Below are 27,793 nucleotides of genomic sequence, written 5' to 3'. Positions count from 1 at the left end.
GCGATCACATTCTACCACCAGGGTATGTGCCAAACTACACCCTCCATGCTGCCCCTGGTACCTCTAATATGCGACCTCCAGTCGCACCGGTTAGGAACACCCCTCTCGTCGTGTCTGGCGCACCGGTATATACAATCCCGCCACCACCTCCTGTGGCGAGGCCAAATAACGAGCCACTACCTCAGGCTTATGATGGCCAATACGACTCTCCAAATATGGATTTCAGGCTCTCGGCTCTATACAATCAGACTCCTTAGTACGAGTCACTAGTGAAAAATGAAAACCTGCCAAGACAGGTGAGATAGATGAGATGACAAGGAAAATAAAAAGTCTTGAACAAAATATAAAGAACATGCAAGGACTAGGTGGTCACAAAAGTGTTTCGTTCAGTAACCTATGCATGTTCCCTCACATCCATTTGCCACCAGGGTTCAAGACCCCAAAATTTGAGAAGTATGATGGACACAGCGACCCTATCGCCCACTTGAAAAGGTATTGCAACCAGCTGAGGGGTGCAGGTGGAAAAGAAAAACTATTTATGGCTTATTTTGGGGAAAGTTTTGTGGGGGTAGCCTCTGAATGGTTCATTGACCAAGATATCTCTCACTAGCATGTCTGGGACGACATGGCCCAGGCTTTCGTCAAACAATTCCAGTACAACATTGATATTGCACCATATCACAATTCCATGTCCAATATGAAGAAAAAGCCGACGGAAAGCTTTAGGGAGTATGCCATCAAGTGGAGGGAGCAAGCGGCTAGAGTTAAGACACCCATGGATATTCATGAGTTGATCACTATTTTTCTAGAGGCTCAAGAGCCTGATTATTTCAAGAACATGATGTCTGCTATGGGTAGACCATTCGCTGAGGCTATCAAAATTGGGTAGATGGTCGAAATTGGTTTGAAAACGGGCCAAATCTTGAGTCAAGCTGCTTTTAAGGCCGCATCACAGACCGTTCAGAATAGTTCGGGGGGTTTGATGAACAAATTCGGGAGAGAAGAGAGAGCCATTATGGCTTCTAGCTCGAGGGCCCCCCGCATGACATTCAACCAATCATATATGCTTCCTGAGGTCCCACAACACTATTATCCCTATCAAGATGCTCCTTATGTCGTGGCACCGCATCTCTATGCAGTGATGAACACGCAGTCTTACACGCGGTCATAACATTATACACAAAACCAAGCTCCACCTCCCAAAAATGCTCGTCCCTACCAAGCTCCATATAATCCCCAACCAAATGTTCCCCAATACAATCTTCGCCCAAGAGAGCCCCTAGAAGGAATCAGTTCACCCCTATTGGTGAATCATACTCTAGCTTGTTCAAAAAGTTAGTCAGGCTAGGTCTGCTGCAGCCAGTGGCCTCGAACCGACCAAACCCTGAGTCCCCCTCGCACCGAGCTGATTCTAGATGTGAATACTACTCCGGAGTAGTGGGACATGAAACTGAAGATTGTTGGACTCTCAAAAGAGCAGTGGAAGACCTCATCGAGATCAAGGCAATAGTTCTTCAGGATGAAGAGGCTCATGATGTGACAAACAATCCCTTGCCTGCTCACAACACTGGGCCAGTAGTTGGAATAATTTGTGAAAATGAGGAATTTGATCCGCACTGAAGGCCATTGCATCCATTGCCGAGACAGAAGAAAAGCCAAAAAACAGTCGCCAAACCTGAAAGTTTCCTATCAGACGAGAGTCTCAGTAGCTGGTCTTGCTATCCTTTCCGTGTTCGGATTATTTCAGGGTGTGATCCGGATGTTTAACTTTGTTGTCTTACTTTCCGATGTAAACCTTTCTATCTTTAAAATTTTTAAAAAAAATCAAATGAAATTAATATTTCATTGTCTAGGAATGTATCTTTTCTTAATCTTGTCACTTTTCTTATTCTCTTTTCAGTTCTGTTAAATGTAGATTTTAATGACATGGCATGCTTGCGAACTTCATGCCCAGATCCTAAAATACTGTCAGACTTTGAAATAATGATTCAAGAGTCAGAATCCAATGAAGATAAGTTTAAGGAAATAAAACAAAGAATCAGAACAACTAAGGGAAAATTGGCTCCAGATTGGAAAGGTCCATACATTGTAACGAGACTACTACCAAAAGAGAGCGTTGTACCTGGGAAGCATCGAAGGAAATGTCCATGAAACAACTGTCAATGCAAGTGTAGTCAAAATGTACTATGTTTGATCCTTTATATAACATTAATGTTCTCCGGTTGGGATGAAGAAGGCTTTCTTTCTCGCTATCCAAGTACTATCAACCCTTTGCAAATCCTTTGAGCCGGTTCCCTTTTGTTTGATTACCCTCTTTGAAACTTGGAAGTTATTATTGAAATAAAAAAAATGAATGAAAATGTAAAAAAAAAAAAAGGAAAAAGAAAGAGAAAAGAAAACAAAACAGAAGAAAAAGAAAAATAAAAGAAAATAAAAAAGGGTTCATTGAACTACGTTTGACTTGATTCCAAAAGGATACATAGGCAGCCTCTCTCTGGGGTTCAGTCACACCAAAACAAAAATCCACATTTTCCCAAAAGTTAAAACTGGGGCAGATGTTACAATGGTTCGGCGATGGTTTCGCCTGAAAGGTTCCAAAGTTGTAACTCAATCCAAATCTTTTTTACCCAAATCCCTTTTAAGTCCTTCCGATCAATCAACGAGAATGTTCAAGAACTGGAGGATACAATCACTTGGATCTGATACAACAAAATTAGAGAATTAAAATGAGAGATTTTTATTGGTGAAAACTCTAACGGGCACTACAAGGCGATGGTGAGTAAAGAAACCAAAATAAGAGTCTTGTTAGTGAAAACTCGTAAAGAGCACTATAGGGCGATAGCGAGAAGAGAAATGACAGAGGTCAATTGGTGAAAACCCGCAAAGGGTGCCACCGATCTAAAAGAGGATCCTCACACCTATTGGTATTAACACAGTCTGAGGCAAGGTTTCTCGGTTTCAAGGCAAAAGTTATGATCAATTTCTGAGAGTCATACAGTGGACACAGATCGGGCATCCAGTCCAAAAGGCATGTCATATTCATTGAAGTCCTCATATACTCCAGATAAGTCCTTCTTTCCTTCCCCCGAAAGGGATATCTCTTGTCTAAATTCATTGTCCATTTTATTATTTGTTGTTCTTTGAATCCCTTTCGGTCTAACTCTATTCCAAAACTAAGGCAAATAGGGAATAGCAAGACTGATTTACAGGGTTTTCGTTTGATACAAGCTAATATTCAAGAGGCACCCAGCCTTGGCAGGGGCATCAAGTCAACCCCAATTGGCCATGGTGGCTGATGCATTGAAATAAAAAATTCTCGAAAGGAGGAAATCAAATTAAAAGTTTCTACAAGGCAAAATGAAGTTGAATAGGTTAAGTCCCAAGTGGCTAACCGTTTTGGGAAAGTTTGAAAAGCCAAAGGTTCCCCAATGCTCTGAAATTGAAAATTTTGGAGGAAAGAAGTCGAAACTGAAATGCCATAAAGGCAAAATAAAGTTGAAAAGGTTAAGTTCCACTCGACCAACCGTCATGTAAAAGTTTGAAAAGTCAAAGGCTCTCTAGGGCCAGAAATATATGTGGTATTCACGAAACATCTAATGGCAAGTTGAAATAATCATCAAAAGAAGATGGGCACAAAGCCAAGCTGCCAAAGTCATCAAGACCACAAACCGACCGCCACTTTTAAAACTCATAATTTTTCTTTGTTTACAGCAGGAACAAAGCAGTGCAGAATGGAGACTCTTAAAAGACGAATGTCACCAAGGTAAGTTTCCTCAAACTCTCCACTTTCCTTTATTTTTAGCATGCATCACTACTGTTCATACCTCTCATTTTCGTAGCTTAACCCAGGTAGAACCTTTTTACCTAGGGGGATCCAGCTCATAGTTCCGGGTAGAAGTACTCTTCGCCCAGGATGTTTTACGTAGGTTAACCCAGGTAGAACTTTTTTGTCTAGGGGGATCCAAATTATAGTTCTGGGTAGAAGTACTCTTCGCCCAGGATGTTTTACGTAGCTTAACCCAGGTAGAACCTTTTCGCCTAGGGGGATCCAGCTTATAGTTCCGGGTAGAAGTACTCTTCGCCCAGGATGTTTTATGTAGCTTAACCCAGGTAGAACCTTTTCGCCTAGGGGGATCCAGCTCATACTTCCGGGTAGAAGTTCTCTTCGCTTAGGATGTTTTACGTAGCTTAACCCAGGTAGAACCTTTTCGCCTAGGGGGATCCAGCTCATAGTTCCGGGTAGAAGTACTCTTCGCCCACGATGTTTTATGTAGCTTAACCCAGGTAGAATCTTTTCGCCTAGGGGAATCCAGCTTATAGTTCCGGGTAGAAGTACTCTTCGCCCAGGATGTTTTACGTAGCTTAACCCAGGTAGAACATTTTCGCCTAGGGGGATTCAGCTTATAGTTCCGGGTAAAAGTATTCTTTGCTCAGGATGTTTTACATAGCTTAACCCAGGTAAAACCTTTTCGCCTAGGGGGATCCAGCTTATAGTTCCGGCTAGAAGTACTCTTCGCTCAGGTTATTTTTCGTAGCTTAACCCAGGTAGAACCTTTTCACCTAGGGGGATCCAGCTCATACTTCCGGGTAGAAGTACTCTTCGCTCAGGATGTTTTACGTAGCTTAACCCAGGTAGAACCTTTTCGCCTAGGGGGATCCAGCTCATAGTTCCAGGTTGAAGTACTCTTCGCCCAGGATGTTTTATGTAGCTTAACCCAGGTAGAACCTTTTCGCCTAGGGGGATCCAGCTTATAGTTCCGGGTAGAAGTACTCTTCACCCAGGATGTTTTACGTAGCTTAACCCAGGTAGAACTTTTTCGCCTAGGGGGATCCAGCTTATAGTTCTGGGTAGAAGTACTTTTCGCCCAGGATGTTTTACGTAGCTTAACCCAGGTAGAACCTTTTCGCCTAGGGGGATCCAACTCATAGTTCTGGGTAGAAGTACTCTTCGCCCAGGATATTTTACGTAGCTTAACCCAGGTAGAACCTTTTCGCCTAGGGGGATTCAGCTCATACTTCCGGGTAGAAGTACTCTTCGCTCAGGATGTTTTACGTAGCTTAACCCAGGTAGAACCTTTTCGCCTAGGGGGATCCAACTCATAGTTCCGGGTAGAAGTACTCTTCGCCCAGGATGTTTTACGTAGCTTAACCCAGGTAGAACCTTTTCGCCTAGGGGGATCCAGCTTATAGTTCCGGGTAGAAGTACTCTTCGCCCAGGATGTTTTACGTAGCTTAATCCAGGTAGAAACTTTTTGCCTAGGTGGATTCAACTCATAGTTCCGGGTAGAAGTACTCTTCGCTCAGGTTGTTTTACGTAGCCTAACCTAGGTAGAACCATTTCGCCTAGGGGGATCCAGCTCATAGTTCCAGGTAGAAGTACTCTTCGCTCAGGTTGTTTTACGTAGTTTAACCCAAGTAGAAACTTTTCGCCTAGGGAGATCCAGCTCATATTCTGGGTAGAAGTACTCTTCGCCGAGGCTCGCTTTTCATAATTTAACCTAGGTAGAACCTTTTCGCCCAGGGGATTCATTTTCATCTCAGTAATACAGGGCACCAACCCCTGGTTACATTTCTTTTCTTTAATACAGAGTGTCATCCTCTGGTTACATTTCCTTTCAGTAATACAGGACGCCATCCCATGATTACATTCTTTTTCCGTAATACACGATACCAACCCCTGGTTACATTTCCTTACCAGTATCAGGGTACACCAATCCCTAGTCAATATAGGGTTTTCACTCCCTAGTTTCTTTCATTTTAGGCATAGGGTCTCCATTCCCTAGTCTCTTTTTATTTTTCGGGGTACACCATTCCCGACCTTTAAAAGAATGTGAAAATTTAAAAAATGAAAAGTAAAAGAAGTTGGAACTAAAATATAAAAGTAAAGGTAGCTGAATTTTTTTAAAAAAAAAGTAAAAGAAAGTAGAAATTAAAAAAAAGAAAAGTAAGATAAGTGGAAATTAAAAGAAAAAAAAAAGTAAAATAAGTGAAAAATAAAAATAAATAAAAAGTAAAAAGTGGGAAATTAAAAAAAAAGAAGTAAAGGAAAGTGGGGAATTATTATTTTTTTTGTAAAAAATAGAAGAAAAATGGGAAGTGGGAATTCTTTTTAATTAAAAAATAATAAAATAATAAAATAAAAAACAAATCTGAAAAAATTCTGAATTGTTTCTATAAATATAAGAGAAATGTGAGGAGAGAGGGAGAGGGAGAAGGAGAAAAAAAGAAGGGAGGAGGGAATTGAGAGAAATTATTTTTTCTTGTTCTATGCTAAGGGAATTTCTACTCGTGTCATTCTTTCTTCGTCTTTGTTTCAAGAAATCCAACAAGTCATCACCCAAAACCCAACAAAAATACTTCATAACATCCTTTTTTTACACGAGTCAATAGTCGAGGTCGAGGATTCCGTTGGAGCTCCGTTCACTAGGCTTGATGTTATTCGTTGCTTATGCTTGTTCGACGTTCGTCTGAGTTATTGTACCTGTTCTTGGAGACTCATTTAATTGAAAATTTTGTGTTAAAGGTTTATTCTTCCCTCTGTTCTTTTTATCTTATTTAATGTGATTTTATTTATTTATCTTTAAACTTTATAAATAATAATATAAGTTAGTCCTTAAATGCTATATGCTTAATCATGTTTTTAAAAATATGGTATTCAAACTTGCTTTAAAGTTGGGAAGATTTGGACCCTAATGAGTTTGGGCTTCAATTGTTGGGTTGTAGGGTATTGGTATATGATGGTTTATTTATTCAAATATCTAAAATCATACACTTCTTCCACAAGTAATTCCATAATTCATGGCCTTCACAATAATCTCAAACTTAGGAAAGAAACAAATCATGAATGCGCTAGAATGCTTTAGGCGTACTCATAATTAATTGAATCATCGTGATTATATATACATTCGCGTGACATAATTACGATTCCCAAAACTAAAATCAAGGTATGCGTTCGTGCAGCTTTGGGCGAAACAACCTTAAATATAATAAAAAATGCTATTAATTGCGTGCACGTACACGTGACATGATTTTGGCACAATAAACAAAAAGGATTCACACACGTGATTCGTTTCAAAGACAATTCTATATTTTAATATAAAAGCGGACAGATAAAACATGGAAACCAATAAATCACAGTTTATCTAAAATTAATTCAAGCCAAGTTGTAGTCAATAAAGCGACCGTGCTAGAACCACGAGACTCGGGGAATGCCTTATACCTTCTCCCCGGTTAACAGAATTCCTTACCCGAATTTTGTTTTCGCTAACCAATAATAACAGAGTCAAACCTTCCTTTGACTAGGGATTCAAATAAAAGGTGACTTGGAATTCCAAAAATCAATTCCAAGTGGCGACTCTGTAAATAAAATAACCCCTACTCAAATTTGTCACTTTAATTGGAAAAACTCTTTAACCCACAACAATAACACACATATTCTTTTAGGGTAGAAAAGGGGTGTGACAGCTATGTATATTTCGTTCTTGTTTTAGTCAAATCCAAAAGGTGGTTTCAGATACATTTGATATTCAGGACATAACAGAAATTCTGCAATAATTTTATCTGATCATGGTGTTGCTTCCGTGCTTCTAAAATGTTAGTTATAAACACGCAGAGGATACAAGAAAAGTGGTTCACCTGTAAAGCCTTGATGGAGCTAAAGAGAGGCTGCATCTATTCAAAGCTGAGTTATTTGATGAGCAATCGTTTGATCCTGCCATTGATGGTTGTGAAGGAGTATTTCATACAACATCACCTGTTTCTCTCACAGCAAAATCCAAGGTTAGAAACCTACTTTGTTGCAGTCTGTTTACCCGAAAAACGGATAGAGTTGAATTTATACGTAGTTCTAAGGATACGTGGTATAACTTGGTACAAAATAAAAAAATAAGTAGAAATATATCGAATATTGACTGTAAAAAAAAGGAATGAAATACAAACCCAAATTGAGTAGAGAATGATTTATAAATAAACAAGATGAGCTAATGTAAAAATCCCCCAAAAGGATAATATTTACTATATGTATGTAAATCTCAATAATCTCTGAAATGTGAGAGTGTATTGATGTCTGAATGTACAATGTGTCCTCCCCTTACAGAATTGATAGCCACTCTTAATATAGTAGAGCAATCCTACTTTGGATATTATTAAAAATACATAGTGGGGATCGCATGATAGATTAGTTAAATAGCTTTTTCTTAATTCCCGCCGAGATTCTCTCCCCTAGTGCAGCTACAATGGCTTTTTGTCCCTAAGATCGATCTTGGTCGGTCTCTGGATCTCGAGCTTGATAATACCACTTCACATCATAGTTCGGTATTGACTCGAACTCGATATTGACTCGAGCTCGGTATTGACTCGATCTTGGTATTGACTCGAGCTCGATATTGCCTCGAGCTCGATATTGACTCGAGCTCGATATTGACTCGAGCTCGATATTGACTCGAGCTCGATATTGGCTCGAGCTTGGTATTTACTCGAGCTCGATATTGACTCGAGCTCGATATTGACCCGAGCTCGGTATTGATCGATTTGGGTCTTGAGCTTGATAACCCGGCTTCACATCATATCTTGATATTATAATGACAACCCTCGGTCCATTATGTTCCAATCTTGGCTGATTATACGAAGGGCAAACTCAGTTTTGACCGTATACATATAGTCCCCTCGTTTCTCGGAAAGAATGTGACGAGAAATGATATGATTTTTCAATTTTTTACTAGATACACACTGACGTCTGCATCGAGCCCGATTATGACGTATGTAACAAATGTCTCATTAGTCCAGTTATCAAGGCATCAAATGCGCATCAGACGATGGTCGGCCACTGCCGATTTTGAACCGTCATTGCGAAATCTATAAATAGCCACCTTCTTCATTATTTTAAACCTTTTACCTTCAACTCTTCTCATTCCAACCTTCACAGTTCTTCGCCTTCTCCAACGTTCTCTATTTCTAGCTTTAAGAATTTCTTTGCTTGTTCTTTGCCAAACACCAAAATATTTCAATTTCCCATATTCTTTGTTCTTGAAAATTTAGATGGCTAAGATATCTAAAACCGTTCCTCAGAAAGAGACTACTTCCTCATCTCGGCTGGCCGGTGAGAAACCGGTGGTGGAGCCATGCCTCGAAGAACTCGTTCTCGGAGGATGTGTTATCGATTCTGACTTTAAGGTCGAGAAACCCTCATCGGTTGCTGGTCGATGTGAGCCGGTATCGAGATACATATGCTCGATACACCAAAGCCTTATTGATTTGGTGAAGAAAGATTATGATTGGGAAAACAAAGAGGTCGTGATACCGGCACCGGAGGAAGCGATCACTACCCACGTTGAAGGGTACTTGAATGTTTACACTTATCCTTTCACATTGGGTCCCCTCGATTCGGTCATCATTGACTCCTGCAAAAAGTACCAAGTGACCCTCAGCCAAATACATCCTTTTTCTGGAGGATTGTAATACTACTCCGTTTCTTTGTGAGCAAAATCTACGAGCTTCCCTTTACCCTCGACCACCTCGTAAGATTATACAACCCTCATCTTTACCGAGGTGGGCTAATAAAGCTTCAACACCGGGCCACCAAGTTGTTCACCTAGAGCATAGATGAAGACAAAGATCGAGGTTGGATGAGCCGGTTTGTTCGAGTGAAGACCTCGGACTTAATCCCGGCTGAGAGTATGCCATTTCCCGAGAAATGGAATATGAACCGTAAGTGTGATTCCGTTTTTAGCTTTTGTTTCTTTTACTTCTTCACCTTTTCTTATTAGTGCCTTTCTTGATACAGCCGTTGCTTGGATGCCGGGCGTGGTTACCCATCTCGAGAATTAGGTCAGGAGCCTGGTTTCGACGTCAACATATGCTGAGCGTGCATGGCACGATTTGTCGAAGGGCCGGTGGGAGGCTCGTACTCATGGTAAGCCTTCCTCTTGGCTCACCGATTTCTTCAAGTATTTTTTTGGGCATAATTTTTACTTACTTTCCTTTCTTTGTAGGTCTTGGAAAAGATGCGGTTATGAGACCTCCATCAGGTGATGAAGAAATTCTACCGCCTTTTCTCAAAACCAGAGAAGATGGTTAAGAGACAAAGGGCCTCGAACACCGAGGGTCAAAAACCCAAAAAGAGAGCGGCTCTTAAACCCAAGGTGAACGTAATCCCTTTGACTATGGAGTCGGTCTTGAGTCTAAGGGATGAAGAAGAAGAAGAAAGTGATTCTGGGCTCTTGGCCCGTGCCCGGGCTAACACCGATACTCAGAATCCTTCGGTATCGGTGAAAGATGATACTGCTCCGACCAGGCTTGATGAAGTCGAGGAGGGGACTTCGACCCAAGTTCCCGAGCCGAGGGAGACCGAGGATGTTTTACCTCGGGGTAAAGAGACCATCGAAGAGGCGGTGAATGCCAGTGCACAAACTGAGCTTGGGGCTCCCGAAGACAAAGGTTGTGCCCCAAAAGACCTACTCGGGGTGATAGAGATCGAGGATTCCCCCTCTTTCCTTTCCTTTTCCCAATCAATGATACGTGATGCTCAAGCTGTGGAGACTTGTCACGGGGAAGGGGCCCACAGAGGGGAGGATCCTTTCCATGGTTATTTTATCGAGATAAAAGATATTATCGGTCCGAGTGACTTGGAGGCTTTGAAGAAGAGCTCGAGCGAGGTAGGAGCGCCTTGCCTGTTTAACGAAGCCCAACAGGCCCTGAATCGGGTAAGTTCATACTTGCTTGCCAACTTTCATACTTGTGTTTTCCTTTCCTTGTATAATCTCTTCTTATTTTTGTAGGCTTCTGTACTTCATCACGAGACGTTTTTCCAATCCCGAGGGAAGCTGAGCCGGTACGAGGCCGAAGTTTGAAGGTTTACTGAGGAGAGAGATGCCTTAAAGCTTCTCAGTGAGCAGAGAGAAGGGGAAGTAAAAAGACTTTGGGCCGAGCTGGAAGCATCTCGGAAAGAACAAGTTGTGCTGGCCGAGCAGGTACAAAAAATCTTTGAATTTAATGATATTGACTCGGGATTGGTGGCTAATAATTCGGTCCCACAGGTCGAGCAAAAGTTCGATGTGATTAGGCAGCTTTGTGCTGAAGTGGATGTAGTGAAATCGGAGGCCGAGGAGTGGAAGAAGAACATTGATCGCCTCACCTCAGAAAAAGAGACTGCCCGAACTCAACTGACTTCGGCCGAGGGCCAACTTCGAAGCTTAAAAGAGAAATCCTTGGTGCAATCTAAGACAATCGAGGAGTTCCAGTCTCAGTTGTGCTCAGCAAATTCTAATCGAGAGAGATTGGCCACAAAACTTGCAGCGGCCAAACAGAGGTCGAGAAAATGATGGCCAATGCTGATGCAATGGTGGACGTTTATCGATCTAATGTAGAAGCTTCTCAAGTTCGAGCAAAGGAGGTTGCTGAGGCTGCTCAGGCTCGGGCAAACTGGGTTGACGAGCATGCTAAATGCCAGTCTCGAAAGGAGACTCTCGAAGAGATTCATGCTCGTGGCTTCGATCTAACAGCCTAGATCGAAAAAGCTAAGGACCTTGAAACCGAAGCCAGGGTATTGGCCTTTCCCGATGATGATGATACCGGGAGCGCGAGTGGATCTGAAAGTGAAGGGGGCCTCGAGGGTGAAGATGCTGCTCCCGGTGAGGACTAATTTTTTTTTATATTTTTTTGTGTTTCTTATAAGACCGTTTTGGTCTTTTGTAAAGAAATTTGATCAGGCCGTCTTGAACTTGTAAATTATTTTGACATGAATATAAAAACTTTATTCCTTTCATATCTTCTAAATCTTTCGCCTTTTGTTAACTTGTAAAAAGTGCCTTAGCATTGAATAATTATTCGGAGGTCCAAGATTGAGATAGTAAGGACCGATAGTAAGTACTGCACTCGACCGTTTCTTATAGATAGTCCCCGAGTGAATGTTCGAACTCGAACTGAGGTGGCCCTTAGGCTTGATAGATAGATGTCAAATGAAATGATTTGCTCAAACTTGAAGCAGAGTAGCCTTTTTAAGCTTGACACGTAGTCCCCGGTTCGGGGTAATAGTTCAAACTTGAATCAATGTGGCCCTTGGGCTTTGTGGTTGAGTGAGAATGAGTTCTCGGACTCGAAGTGAAAAACAGCTCTTAGGCTTAATGGTCAAGTGAGTGTTTGCTCGAACTCAAAGAAAGATTAGCCCTTAGGCTATATGGAGCTCGATATAGTTGATTTTTCAGTTGGCAGTCCCTGATTTATGGGGTAATTATTCAAACTTCGATCATGATCGGCCTTTAAGCATGTTTACATAATAGATCGGGAACATGAAGTAGAAGAATCTTTTTGAGATATGAGATATCGGTAAAGAATAAATTTCTCTTTATAAGTCATTATACATGTGTTCATGTTTTGTGCCAAGGCTCGAGCAAACAATGCGGGCATGGTTCGTTTGACCATTTGGCCCTTACAAATTTTTCATATAGAGACCCAGTTGCCATGAAGTAACGTTCTTGCATCGAACTCGATATATTCGAGGGCAATGCCCCCCAGTATTCGAGGTTGATTGTAAAGAGGCCTCGGATACTGTTGAATTATTCTAAGTTAGCACGATCAATGGTTGCCTCATTAAAAACCTTGCCGAAAAACCCATTTGGAACAAAACCGGTCTAAGAAAAATAGAGTGCACCGCGTGCTTTCAGACCTAAAGGCTTCGAGTTGAATAATCCATCCATGTTTCTGGTCGAACACCTGCAAGGGTTAATTTCGAAATACAAATTAACATGGGAGGGTCGTACCTTAGCAGTAGTATCATTTTAGGTGCGACACGTTCCAATTGATCAGTAGTTGTTTTCCGTTTATCACGCCGAGCTTGTAGGATCCTTTTCTGATGATTTCGAGAACCTGATATGGTCCTTCCCAGTTCGGATCCAGTTTCCCTTCATTCCAATTTTTGGTGTTGAGGGTGACTTTCCTTAGTACCAAGTCCCCGATTTTAAAATGTCGAAGATTTGTTCTTCGATTGTAGTATCTTTCGATCCGCTATTTTTGGGCGGCCAATCGGACGAGAACGGCCTCTCGTCTTTCGTCCAATAATTCTAGGCTCGTGTTCATGGTCTCGTTATTCGACTCCTTTGTTGCATATCGAAACCTGATGCTAGGTTCTCCGACCTCAACCGGGATCAGAGCTTTGACGCCATAGACCAACGAGAATGGCGTTGCTCCGGTACTGGATTTCAATGTTGTACGTTATGCCCATAAGACCTCGGGTAGTATTTCTCTCCACTTTCCTTTGGCGTCGATCAATCTCTTCTTAAGATTTTGGATAATGGTTTTGTTGGTCGATTCGGCTTGTCCGTTCCCGCTGAGATGATACAGTGTTGATAGGATCCTTTTGATCTTGTGATCCTCGAGAAATTTAGTTACTTTGCTGCCGATGAATTATTTTCCATTATCACATACAATCTCAACTGGCACCCCGAATCGACATATGATGTGGTCCCAAATGAAGTCTATCACTTCTTTTTCTCTGACTTTCTCGAAAGCCTCTGCTTCAATCCATTTAGAGAAATAATCAGTTATAAACAAAATAAATTGAGCTTTGCCTGGGGCCGATGGGAGGGGGCCGACGATGTTCATTCCCTATTTCATGAAAGGCCATGGAGATAGGACCGATTGGAGTAGCTTCCCGGGTTGATGAATCATGGGCGCATGCCTTTGGCATTTGTCGTATTTTCGAACGAACTCCCTCGCATCTTTGCCCATATCAGTCTAATAATACCCTGCTCTGATTGCTTTGTGGACCAGCGAATCGGCACCGGAATGGTTTCCACAAGTGCCTTCGTTAATTTCCCGTAGGATGTAATCGGTATCTCCTGGTCCCAAACATATTGCCAATGGTCCATCGAACGTCCTTCTATACAACGTTCCGTCTTCGGACAGGGTGAATCGTGCTGCCTTTATGCACAAAGCTCTCCATTCCTTTGAATCTGATGGAAGCTTCCCGTTCTTGAAGTACTCTATATAGTTGTTTCTCCAATCCCAGGTTAGAATTGTGGATTTTCTCTCGCCGTGACCTTCTTCGATCACCGATCATATGAGTTGTACGATAGTCCTCGAGTTGAGTTCGTCATCTTCGACCGATGAACCTAAGTTTGCAAGAGCGTCGGCCTCGTTGTTCTGTTCTCGGGGTACATATTGCAAAGTCCATTCTTTAAATTGATGTAGAGTCACCTGTAATTTATCCAAGTACCTCTGCATTTGATTTTCTCGAACTTCAAAAGTCCCGTTAACTTGGTTTACCACGGGGAGGAAATCACACTTAGCCTCTACGACCTCCGCTCCCAAGCTTCTAGCTAGTTCGAGACCTGCAATCGTGGCCTCATACTCGGCCTCATTATTAGTCAATTTTGTATTCTGATAGACTGTCTAACTACATTACCTGTGGGTGATTTTAGTACAATGCCTAATTCGGAACCCCTCGCATTCGAGGCACCATCCGTGAAAAGGGTCCAGACTCCCGCAGAGGTATCCGATTTTATCAGTAGCTCTTTTTCAATCTCGGATACGAGGGCCGATGAAAAGTCAGCCACAAAGTCTGCCAAGATTTGAGATTTGATAGCGGTTCGGGGTCGATACTCGATATTGTATCCACCGATTTCTATGGCCCATTTGGCCAATCGACCCGAAAGCTCGGGTTTGTACAAAATGTTTCGAAGAGGATAAGTTGTTACAATATGTATCGGATGACATTGGAAATATGGTTTTAGTTTCCTAGAGGCGCTTATTAAAGCAAGCGCTAATTTTTCTAAGTGGGGATATCTAGTTTTGGCCTCGCCTAAGGTCCAACTGACATAATAAATAGGGAATTGCGTACCTCGTTCTTCTCGAACCAGGACTCCACTTACCGCTATCTGCGAGACAGCTAAGTACAAGTAAAGTTGTTCGTCCACTTCCAGGGTATGAAGCAGAGGCGGGCTCGATAAATACCGCTTTAGTTCTTCCAAAGCCTGCTGGTATTCTGGAGTCCATGCAAAGTTGCTTTTCTTCTTAAGCAGTGAGAAATATCGGTGGCTCCTATCTGAGGATCTCGAAATGAATCGTCCCAGGGCAGCTATCCTCCCCGTTAACCTTTGCACGGACTTCACATTATCTACTACCTAATGTCCTCGATAGCTTTAATTTTATCGGGGTTGATCTCGATTCATCGATTGGACACCATGAAACCAAGAAACTTGCCCGAACCAACCCCGAATGCACATTTTTCGGGGTTGAGCTTCATATTGTACTTTTTTAGTATGTTGAAAGTTTCCTATAAATGCTTTAAATGGTCCTCTTCTCGTAGGGACTTAACTAACATGTCATCAATATAATCTTTCATTGATTTTCCTATTTGTTTTTCGAACATTCGATTTACTAGGCATTGATAAGTTACACCAGCATTTTTTAGACCGAATGGCATTACGTTATAACTGTAGGTACCGTACTTAGTGATAAATGAGGTCTTTTCCTGATCCTTCGGGTTCATCTGTATTTGGTTGTACCCGGAGTAGGCATCTAGAAAACTGAGAGTCTCGTGGCCGGCCGTGGCATCGATCATACGATCGATATTAGGCAAAGGAAAAGAATCCTTAGGTTATGCTTTATTCCGTTCTTTATAATCTATACACATTCTAAGTTTGTTTCCCTTCTTAGGGACCACCACCACATTTGCTAGCTATATCTTACTTCTCGAATGGATCCTAGTTTAAGAAGTTTGGTTACCTCGTCCTTGATGAAGGCATGTTTGACCTAGGACTGGGGCCTTCTTTTTTGCTTTAGCGGATGGAATTTCAGATCCAAGCTTAGTTTATGAGTGGTCGTTTCTGGTGGGATCCCTTTCATATCAAGGTAGGACCAAGCGAAATAGTTCAGGTTAGCTATAAGAAATTGAATAAACTTTTTCTTGAACTCAGGATCTAACCTCGTGCCCAGGTATACCTTTCACTTGGGCAGATGTTTGATTAGCGTGATTTGCTCTAGTTCTTCGACCGTTGATTGGGTAGCGTTGGAATCATCAGGGACCACAAAGGATCGAGGGACCCCATAGTCATCATCTTCGTCAGTCTTCCGATTCTTTAGTTGGGTCGAGGCTGACGTTTGTGATTGCTATTTAACATCTTGTTCCTCCTTCGAATCTGATCCTTTTGTCGATGATAGTGAAGATATCAGAATCACTTCATCGACGGCAAACATTTTTTTTGCAGCTGGTTGCTCCCCGTAGACCGTTTTGATTCCCTCCGATGTTCGGAATTTCATAACCTGGTGAAGGATCGAGGGCACTGCTCTCATGTTATGGATCCATGGCCTCCCGAACATGGCGTAATATCGCATATCGCCCTTGATTACGTGGAACTTCGTTTCTTGGATGATCCCGGCCACATTTACTGGCAAGATTATCTCGCCTTTAATAGTTTCACATGCCATATTAAATTTGTTCAGTACCAAGGTAGCGGGCACGACCTGGTCCTGTAGACCGAGTTGTTCTACGACCCTTGATCGTATGATGTTGGCCGAACTACCTGGATCAAATAACACATGCTTAACTTGAGTTTTATTCATAAGTACATATATTACCAGTGCATCGTTATGGGGTTGCATGATTCCTTCCGCGTCTTCATCACTAAAGGACATGGTTTCTTTAGGTGTGTAATCCTTAGTCCGAGATCGCTTCTCACTTACAATAGACATCTTAGTGCGTTTAAGCACCGGCCCCTGGGGACATCGATCCCTCCGATGATCATGTGGATGATGTGTTGTGGCTCTTCTTGTTCGTTCCGTCTATTGAAATCTCTGTTTTTGAAATGGTTTTTGGCCCGGTCACTTAAAAATTCTCGAAGGTGCCCTTCATTGAATGACCGGGCTACCTCCTCTCTCAACTGCCTGCAGTCTTCGGTTTTGTGGCCATGGGTGCCATGATACTTGCACATTTGATTGAGACTTCTCTGGGCCAGATCGGACTGTAGAGGTCGAGGCCACTTAGTATCTTTGATGCGTCCGATAGCCGACACGATGGCGGATGCATCGATGTTGAAGTTATATTCTGATAACCGTGGTGCTTCCTTAGGTCCGGTATACCTATCGAACCCATTCTTGTTCGTCAGCCCCCGAGATCATTGGCCTCGATCACTTCTCTTTTAGCCTCGTAAGGAGTTGCGCTTAGGTTCGCTTCCCCTACGATCTCCGTTATACGGCCGGTATCAATCCTTTTTCGACCTTGGTTCTCGGTCGATGTCTCTTTTAATAATGGACCTAGAACCCACCTGGTCGTCTTCAACTCTGATCTTCGATTGATATCGATTGTGTATATCGACCCAGGTAATAGCCGGGTACTAGATCAAATTCTGCTTCAACTGTCGTGAAGCCATCGAGCTTCGTTCGTTCAGTCCTTGAGTGAAAGCTTGTACAGCCCAATCGTTAGTGACCAGTGGTAGATCCATTCGTTCCGTTTGGAAACGAGATACGAACTCTCTTGGCATCTTGTTGTCTTTTTGTCTTACCCTGAAAAGGTCCGACTTCCTGGTCTCGAACTTTATGGCTCCGGCGTGTGCTTTTACGAAAGAATCTGCAAGCATAGCAAAAGAATCGATAGAGTTAGACGGTAAATTATGATACCATATCATTGCCCCCTTTGACAGGGTTTCCCCGAACTTCTTTGATAGTACGGATTCGATCTTATTGTCTTCTAGATCGTTCCCTTTAATGGAACATGTGTAAGAGGTGACATATTCGTTAGGGTCGGTCATTCCATTATATTTAGGAATTTCGGGCATGCGAAACTTCTTGGGGATCGGTTTAGGAGCCGCGCTCGGGGGGAAAGGCTTTTGTACGAATTTATTGGAATCCAAGCCCTTCAATATAGGTGGTGCCCCCGGGATCTGATCAACCTTGGAGTTATAACTTTCTATTTTTTTATCGTTTGCTTCAATCCTCTTTTCTCCCGACTCAATTCTTTTTGTCAGTTCCTCTAACACCTTAATAATTTCGGGATTAGTCCTCGATTCTTGTTCATTTGATCTTACTACAGCTGACCCCGTTTCGTGGGTGACTTCTCGGGGTTGACCGGGCTCGGCCCTGCTCGGTGCCTGGGTTTGGCTCTACAACTGAGCTATCGCTACCTGTTGAGCTTGCAATATTTCAAAAATCATACGCATGTTGATCCCGTCTTCTCCAACATTTTGGGTATTTCGAACTGCAAATCGAGTTCCACCATGAATGTTGTTTTCGGGGTCGGAACGCTGGTTCGCCTCGATGGCACATGCGAATTATCGTCAATTGGATCTATGGCCCGAGCTCTATCGAGATCGACTGGTGGCCTTTCATCCCCGGTCGTCAGGTTGTTGTTCTCATCTTGAAGGCCAGCTTCGTTGTCGATAGGTAGGGCCATTAATTGAGAGTTCGTCGTTTTTAATCTGAAATCAAAGATACTTCCATAAGCAAGCGTAAAATGGTGTGTTTTGCAGAGATTCGTACCAAATAATCACTGTTATCCTTAGTGCCACGGTGGGCGCCAAATTGTTTACCCGAAAATCGAATAGAGTTGAATTTATACGTAGTTCTAAGGATACGTGGTATAAGTTAGTACAAAATAGAAAAATAAGTAGAAATACATCGAATATTGACTGTAAAAAAGGAATGAAATGCATAACCAAATTGAGTAGAGAATGATTTATAAATGAACAAGATGAGCCAATGTAAAAAGCCCCAAAAAAGGATAATATTTATTATATATATGTAAATCTCAATAATCTCTGAAATGTGAGAGTGTATTGATGTCTGAGTGTCCTCCCCTTACAGAAATGACAGCCTCTTAATATAGTAGAGTAATCCTACTTTGGATATTATTAAAAATACATAGTAGGGATCCCATGATAGATTAGTTAAATAGTTTTTCCTTAATTCCCGCCGAGATTCTCTCCCCTAGTGCGGCTACAACGGCTTTTTGTCCCTTAGCTCGATCTTGGTCGGTCTTGGTATTGGTTGGTCTCTGGATCTCGAGCTTGATAATACCATTTCACATCATAGTTCGGTATTGACTCGAGCTCGGTATTGACTCGAGCTCGATATTGGCTCGAGCTCGATATTGACCCGAGCTCGGTATTGATCGGTCTGGGTCTTGAGCTCGATAACCCGGCTTCACATCATATCTTCGATATTATAATGACGACCCTCGGTCCATTATGTTCCAATCTTGACTGATTTTACGAATGACAAACTCGATTTTGACCGTATACATAGTTGTCTATTAAATTAGTGTACTGATGTCCAAGAAATGTCTTTAAAGAGGAGCATGTTTTGTATGTAACTTTAAAAATAAAACATTCTCTTTTTCCATATCTTTCAGGAGGAACTTGTGGAACCTGCTGTAAAAGGAACATTAAATGTCGTTCGATCATGTGCCAAATCACCATCAGTCAGAAGAGTGGTGATAACTTCTTCTACTGCTTCTGTTATATGCAATAAAAACCGTTGATCCCTGGAGCTGTGGCTGATGAGACTTGGTATTCGGACCCAGAATTCTGCGAGGAAAGGAAGGTGACTTTGGTAGTTCTTTTCAATTTGATGAGTCTTATCCTTTGATTAATATAGCAAGAGGTTTGGATCTTGTTTGACCATCTTTTTAGACGTTGCATTATGTCACAGAATCAAGCTTTACCATCACTAAAATCAAAGCTATTTCCTTCTATATAATAGTATAGCTTATTTGTTGGGATTTTTAAATCTGTTAAGGATACACACCGACAGAGGCGGACCTAGGATTTTTACGCGACGGGGGTATAGTGTTCAGCGCAACCAGTGTCTCCTAAAGGCTTTTAGTGTTCAGGGTGCCAAGTGCTTTAAAGTAACCGTTTTCAAGGATATACATATACAAGATTTCTGCCGAAACTTACGTGTTCCGGTGACCCCTCACTGTAACACATAGGTCCGCCTCTGCACACACACATTAGTATTTGTGTGTGCGCGTGCTATCTGAACTTAATGTGCCCAAGTAAGATATGGTTCTTATACCAGAAATTTACTTAATTCTGCACTCCCTGTTGTACCAAGTGTGAAACAAAGCGTTATCTGTATTGAGATGCTAAGTATGTGTCCTTATATACGAGAAAGTAATAGAATATATCAGCATTCTCTTAATTAAAGGTCTATTTTGTTTGCAGCAATGGTATCAACTCTCCAAGACCCTGGCTGAAGAAGCAGCTTTGGAATTTGCGAAAGAGAATGGGATTGATTTGGTTACACTTCATCCAGGTCTAGTCATTGGTCCACTTCTACAGCCTACGCTCAATTCCTCTTGCGAGTCTATAGTTAACTTCATAAAAGAAGGTAAACTTGTTCAACTGTCATGTGACCCCTTCAGATATCCTTTTGATAATAAATGCAAAGTTGCATTTTTAAAACATTGTCTTAATTTGATGAAGGAAAAGAAGCATGGACTGGTGGAATTTATAAATTTGTCGACGTTAGGGATGTTGCTAATGCACATATTCTAGCATTTGAGGTTCCTTCAGCAAATGGAAGATATTGTTTAGTTGGGGTAAACGGTTACTCCTCTTCGCTTTTGAAGATTGTACAAAAGCTTTACCCTTCCATCACTATCCCTGGGAAGTAAGTATTGTCATTTCTTGTTATAATAAATAAGTTAAAATAATCATTTGGGATTAAAAGTGGACTATTTACACACTGGCTGTTTCGCCAAGCTTCTATAAAGCCAAAATCACTTCTTCTTCTTTTTTTAAATGCTTTTTTTTTCAAAGTTGTAGTGTTTGGCCAAGCTTTTAGAAGGAAAAAAAAATATTTTTAAGGAGAAGCAGAAGCATTTTTGGAGAAGCAAAAAAAAGTAGTTTCTCTCCAAAAATACTTTTGAAAAAAATACACTTAGAAGCAGTTTTTAAAAGCTTAACCAAACATTAATTGCTTCTCAAAAGTGATTTTCAAATTTATTAACCAAACAAAACTTATTTCTCACCAAAAGTACTTTTGAGAAAATATTTTTCAAAATAAGCTGATTTTAAATGCCTATTATAGTCATTCATGTTTCACTTTCTTATGGTTAAATAGTTCTACTAAGAATTATTTTGTTCTATTTAAAGCAACTTTTGAGGTTTGGATGTAGTTTTGAAAATGGATTGCCCCTTACACCAACCTTTCAAATATCAGGGGAAAGAGCAAACACTTTAGGCATCAATTACACATGTCTTGAATTGAGCGTGAAGGACACTGTTGAAAGCTTGATCGAGAAGAACTTCCTCAACATCTAAACTCTCACCTAGAGTTTCCAGACAGTTGTTGTACGTACTTGGTGTCAAAGACCACTATAGTTTGATACCAAGAATTCGAGTAAAATATTGGTAGAACCATTATTATCCTAAAAAAGTAATCATCACAATAATTTATTCCTGTATTAGGCTAATAGTATGTTCCTCAAGCACTATGCTTCATTTTATATGACACTTCTTTTTTTTTTCGGTATAATTTAAAAAGAATGACATAATTCTATATTTAAAAATTTATTATATTTTAACTTTAGTGAAGACAAGAGTGGGTTGCTCTAGTGGTGAGCACCCTCCACTTCCAACCAAGAGGTTGTAAGTTCAAGTCACCCAAAGAGTAAGGTGGGGAGTTCTTGGAGGGAGGGAGCCGGGTTTCTATCGGAAACAGCCTCTCTATCCCAGAATAGACCCACTAGTGAAATTATACTGGGTTGTTGTTGTTGTTGATTTTAACTTTAGTGACATACTTTATAGCTAAAGATATATTTTGATATATCCAAAATCACAAGTTTTAAAGTTCTTTTAGTATGTGCCAAATTTATTTCTTAAATTTTACGCCCATCAAATATATGGGAACAGATAGCAGTTGGTATTGGAGAAAATTAAAGTCGTTGAAAGGGCAAATGATAAGCTGGTATCATAGAGGGAAGTACACATTAACTCCAAAGGGTGATTACTTACTCTGTGACTAAAAGCTATGTAGCTATGCTCGGGGAACAAAATAGAGTGAAGGAGACTGACTGAATCAGTTATGATGCCAAGGCAAAGAGTAATTGTGTGGCTTGCCTACCATGACAAACTGCTAACAAAAGAGGCTGAATATACAGGTTGATGATGGAAATTGTTGTCTTTGTGAGGAAGGTGTTCCTGAAACACAGTATCATCTATTTGCAGAATGTAATTGGGTAACTCAAGTGAGAAATGCACTGATTAGTTAGGCTGGGATTCCCATCCAGAAGAAAGGGATCATGCAGAATTTAGAATTGTTCAAAAGAAGACATTGGCGGCAATATAAGAAGGAAATGATCTATCACACCTGGTAATTGTTCAGGAATGCCACTGTAAATACTGAGTATACTATGAAGTGGATTCAGAATGAGCTTAGGAAAAGCATAGGTGAACTGCATAGATACAGGACTACTCTTAGGAACAACTGTTTCATTAATAGATTATGAAACTAGTTTGGGACTCAATAGTGAACTCTGCCTTGTATTCATATAGCTTTCGAGGTCTAGTTGTTAAGAACAACCTTCCTAGAAGAGGGTTATAACACTGGATGCTCTTTTTTAAGTGTGTAAAGTTTAGTTGTTAACGGTAATTTCACAGGTTATTACCAATTACCAAATAATAAAATGGAGGAAGTATTATCCTAAAGCGTTCTTGTCCAAACGTCATGAAGTCTCGTATGACACTATACGAAAAGGACATATCCAAGACCCAATCAGTGGAACTAATTATGCGGTTTTTTCCAATCCTGGATAAAGGTTTTGATGTAATGGAAGTTTCCAAAATGTGACACAATCTTGGACAGGAGCATGCAACAAGAAACAATCTCATACGACTTTTTTATTATAAGGTTTCTTTAGCTTGTTGATACTTTCTCAGTTTGCTTGAACTCTGGACGGAGTACCGACTACTTTGGTAGGCTATGTGCGACGCAAATCTTAACTATTTTAGCCAATAGATTTTGGATACCGAGTTATTAGACCCAAAATAAACCTAGAATTGAAATAGTACTCAGGCTCTATTAAATTTCCCAGTATCAGTCGAACTAAATATTTACCATGATAGCAGTGCTTTTGGATTAATTTCACAAAAGGTCACTGAATCTGAACATAAAGTACACATGCCGTAAAATCATCAAACTTATTTTTCTAACTACAAAATCACTCCACTTTCATTTTGTTTCATACAATATCAATCGTTAATTTGAAGTAAAAGAAGAACCCATGACCCAAATAATTTTACCCATCCCAAAACCTGACCCATGAGATTAAAAATGTTCTGCATTTGTTAAAATGTCTGGAATCTAGTTCAGATTCTTTTTAGAGGTAAGCCAACAGTTTACTTTAAACAAACAAACAAAAAAAGAACAAGGAAGCTCAGTCACAAATTCTATTATTTTACATAGCCAAAGGTAACATCCAGCCTCAGTTTTTCTAGTGAGAAAATCTCTAAGCACAGATATAATTCCTTGCACACAAGGTAAAATACCAACCAGTTACATAGCATTCACAAAGTTGAGCATTTTCCTTAGAGTCGATTAAATATGTCAAACTTTTCATTACAAACCAACGATAAAGCTTTTATTCAGAACATGGTACCTCAGATACGTCCCCAGTGTATTTCCATCACAAAATAAACCTAAAATAAGAAATGGAAATAATGAATATAAACGGCAAAGAGTAATACATAGATATGCTACAGTAAACAATGCACTGGAAACACAATCAAACCAAAACTTGCTCCCGCAATATCACACCAGCAATTCAGTAGAAGATCCTTTATTACAGTGTTACAAAATAAGTGGTCTACTATAAAGAAATGTCATCAATGTATCAATTACTCTACCGAAGAGTAATCCTCTGAAATTTCAGAATACAGCAAAGGCAACATGGGGGACAGAACCACATGCCTTGTCTTCCACATAGAATGTCTCACATTGAGCATTCATGGAATATCCCTGGTTTCATTTTACGTCCACACATCCTATTCAAGGTGCTTTGCTCTAAAGACAAATGATTCTCTAGGAAGCCTAAACCAACAGCTCACCGATACCCAAAGACTAGGCACTCTTAATTCTATAAAGCACCGTGAGTAAAACCACTCATTGTGCTTGCCTCATCACAGTAATGGCGGTGAGCTTTATTGAGTACAAATATCTTGGGTGGGTAAGGCTGCATATGCAGTTGCCCCTGCTACCCAAATAGACAAGCATTGAGCACCAAGGGAGTCAGTGCTCTGATATAGTTTGATATTACGCATTATTTCATGGTTTTTAAAGTTCAATAGGGAATGTAACTTTTTCTTTTTTATTGAGCCGCTGCTACCCAAATAAAGAAGCATTGGGCACCAACGATGTAGCAAGGACGCGCGGAAAAGTAGTCAAGACTCGAAGACACTATTATTAGGAGATAACTTCTTTCTTTGTTCGTTTTTATATATTTTGCATACATCCTAATATGGCACTAAAAGGCATTTTCTTTAATAACTTGAGAGCATATTTCACCAATTTCATTAGTCATAAGTACATTGCTGTCACCAAAAACAGCCGAAATAACTCAAAGTAGAAGATTGCATAACTTCTAACTTTCCGAATCATAAACAGTTTGAAGGTTATGGTACCCAAGTAACAAGGACTCAAGCGACCAACAACAAAAAAAAAAAAAAACACATCAGTACAATGTCAAGATATTTTTTTACAACTAAAAGAGAGAATACACCAACTTGTATCAAGCTGAGCCATTGTTATTGTTATTGTAAAAGAGAAAAGACACCAACTTGATGGTATCATTTTGATTTTGCACCGGGTGTCCGAGTCTCTTTGAGTCCCGACTAATCCCGGGGGTGCACAGGCCCTCGGCAAGAAGTTTCCCGCAAGTGCACCACGATTAATTCAGGTTTTACCCAGTCCGATGGCCCTCAGAAATTGTTTGCACCCAGTAGGTTTCGAACTTGAGACCTTGAAAGGGAGCAAACCCCAAGGCTCAAGTCAATTGCCACCAGGCCAACCCCTGAGGGTTACCAACTTGATGGTATCATAAAAGTGTATGCGCTACTATATTTGATACCGTGCTACATAGTTTTAGCAACATGTTGCAACAACCAGTTGGGAATAAACACCTTTTCCACATCTTACAATTTGAATAAAAGAGGATTTCTCAAAGCTTTGGCACAGCCCCCGTCAAAATACAGAGGGATGCATTCACGAATACTACAACAGTTCAGACCACCAAACACTCAAACTGCATAAAACTTTCGTATACCTAACAACATATACATACAACAAATCACCAAAAGGGGAAGTAAAAAATCAATCACATACGCAAATTAACAAATCAATTCCATGCCAACCAAAACATATAAAAAAAACAGATCAAACACAAATATCAACTAAACACAACATCATAATTCATAAAATCAACCCATCAGCTGATCAAAAAGGGGAGTAAAAACTCAATCATAATTCATATTTACAAAAGTTCCTTAACTCAAACAAAAACTCAAATCGCCACAATTCTAGTATATTCCAAAAATTACCTATTGGTTTGAATTAGTTGTAGTAGAGCTCAAGGCCCATGCCATCGTGAATTTCGTAGTCCTTGAGGGTAATATGGTCTTTGTAGACATTGTACCACTTCTGGATACGAATCTTGTCGGCGCGTGTACCAGTCTGAGCAGCAACCAGCTTCTTCAAGTCGCCGATGGTGTCATCTTCGTTGCACTTCACCTTCACCTTCTTCCCCAATCGATCGTTCAACACCACCTCTATCATCTTCTCTTTTTTTGTTCGCTTTTGATATGAACAACGCAAAACCTAATATTTTGATTTCTGTAGAGGTCGAAGGGTCAATATATATTGTGTTGGGTCTTCGCCGCCCTTGTATGAATGGACAAAACTACCCTTGGATTAGAGGGAGAGTTTCACTTTAGTTAGCTTATAAAAATTTGGGACGAGGGGTACATATTGTAATAGAAAATAGAATATTGCTGCCTAGGGGGTACCTTAACATGTCATATTCAACTTTGAATGGGAATAGATGCTTCCTAATCCTAATCCCACAATTAAAAGAGAATTTTTTTTTTTTTTTATGACGGTGGTTATTTCGCCCTATTGGATATTTTGTCCATTAAAGTTTATAAAATAATTTTCACCTAAAAAAAATATTTATGTTACGAAATAAAAGTAATTTAGTAAACCAACTTGGATTTAAACCAGCATTATCAAGATAAATTATCATAATTTATATTTTAGAACTTTGCTCTAATAATTTGAGCATGTAATCTTGCAAAAGTCAAAATGCACATATGATTATAGAATAGATGCATCTATTAAAATCATATAATAATAAAAGGTTCACATGGCAGGTGACTGGGCCCATATATTTATCACATTTTATTCGTTCCAGAAATCAAGGGATTCAATCCCAACCTTAACTGGTATATCATGAAAATAAGCAGCATAAGAGAATTCTTGAAGAATCTTATATTTATTCAATAAATGCCAATGTGAATTCTCAATTAATGTTCGCATCATAATTGAACCGGGATGGCCAACCGGTCATGCCAACTAATATTTATTTCAGTAAACCTCTAGTTTACTTATGACATATGATTCCATCATTATGCTTATACTTGTGTAGTACAAATAGAAGAAAAATCGGGTGACCTTTTATTATTACCCGATATGATTAAAGTAATATGAAGATAATAAATCTTCCTTTCATTTATAGTCTCAATATGCCAACCACTTTGACTAATATATTTGAAACCCAAAAAGTTTCTTTTGAGACTTATTACAATATCAATATCATGAACAATTTCACTCATATATGTAGTAATAAATTAGCTCTTTCAGAGCTTTGAATTAATTTTGTACTGCAAGATCTTTTGTCACATCATTCATATGTTGAATGTCTCCTTCACGGATAAAATCATATCATAATGGTTGTCATGGTTAAAATCATCATAAGCAAAATCATTTCTTGCTTTAATTTTGTCTTTAATAACCTTTTATAAGAGATGTCAAAATATTTTCGACGTACCATATGTGCGTGACCAATAACATATTCATGTAATCACACAGTAATGTTCATTATCTTTCTTTCTCTCAAACCTCCCAGTAGAGATGCGTTGTTGTATTTATTTAACCATGCATAATCACATTCTTATGCATAATTTATATCATATATATATTTCGACATTCACTTTCAGGAATGAGTCTGCATTTACAATACTTATCATAAGTCGCATTCTTTCAAAAAATGGACTATAATCGTCTGAACGTACCTCATATTTTACAGACCATATTGATACACATTTCCTTCACCTTTGAAGGATTATTTTGAGAACTCTTATTGTTCTTCTTTTTACAATTACCATAATGATGACTATTATTATTTTGGTCTTTGGCACGCCCATGTTCATTGGTCAACCACTTGTCTTCATTTAGATTTATTATGCACCGCTATCACATTCACTTCAAGAATGGAGCGAATCAAGTGGGACAAGCTTTATGCTTTTTAATGAAAAATATATTATTTTTCTTTAGTCATTATTATATCGTCAATATGGTGCACTGAGACTCAAACTCAATGTCTTACCCATATAAAGGTATGTTTGGCCATAATGCATTGGGACTCGAACCCAACATCTTATTATCATGGTGCACTAGGACTTAAACCCGATGTCTTACCCTCAAGGTGCGATAGGACTTGAACCCACCGTCTTACCCTTAACCAATAGCATAATAGGCCAAAGTGCAACTGAGAATCCCCCTTAGCCTTTAAAATATTATCACTTCGAAT

General features: G+C 40.1%; 1 protein-coding gene and 1 pseudogene across 1 annotated transcript; one reads left to right on the top strand and one right to left on the bottom strand.

Annotated features, from left to right (window-relative positions):
- Positions 1–625: 625 nt before the first annotated feature.
- Positions 626–21,236, top strand: LOC104104874 (phenylacetaldehyde reductase-like; annotated as a pseudogene).
- A 2,132-nt stretch (positions 21,237–23,368) lies between these two features.
- Positions 23,369–25,825, bottom strand: LOC104104871 (ubiquitin-like protein 5). Its single transcript, XM_009613057.4, has 2 exons — positions 25,527–25,825; positions 23,369–23,630 (listed from the first exon to the last, which is right to left on the bottom strand). Exon 1 carries the CDS (start codon positions 25,759–25,761, stop codon positions 25,540–25,542), a length of 222 nt encoding a protein of 73 aa, XP_009611352.1. The 5' UTR covers positions 25,762–25,825; the 3' UTR covers positions 23,369–23,630; positions 25,527–25,539.
- Between the last annotated feature and the right edge of the window lie 1,968 nt (positions 25,826–27,793).

Source organism: Nicotiana tomentosiformis, chromosome 1, assembly GCF_000390325.3.
Source record: "Nicotiana tomentosiformis chromosome 1, ASM39032v3, whole genome shotgun sequence".
NCBI classification, from domain to species: domain Eukaryota; kingdom Viridiplantae; phylum Streptophyta; class Magnoliopsida; order Solanales; family Solanaceae; genus Nicotiana; species Nicotiana tomentosiformis.
Note: the sequence above shows the minus strand (reverse complement) of the source record. Positions and strands in the feature narration are given on the sequence as shown.

Coding starts and splice junctions, on each gene's coding strand:
- LOC104104871 (XM_009613057.4), bottom strand. CDS start 25,761: ATGATAGAGGTGGTGTTGAACGATCGATTGGGGAAGAAGGTGAAGGTG.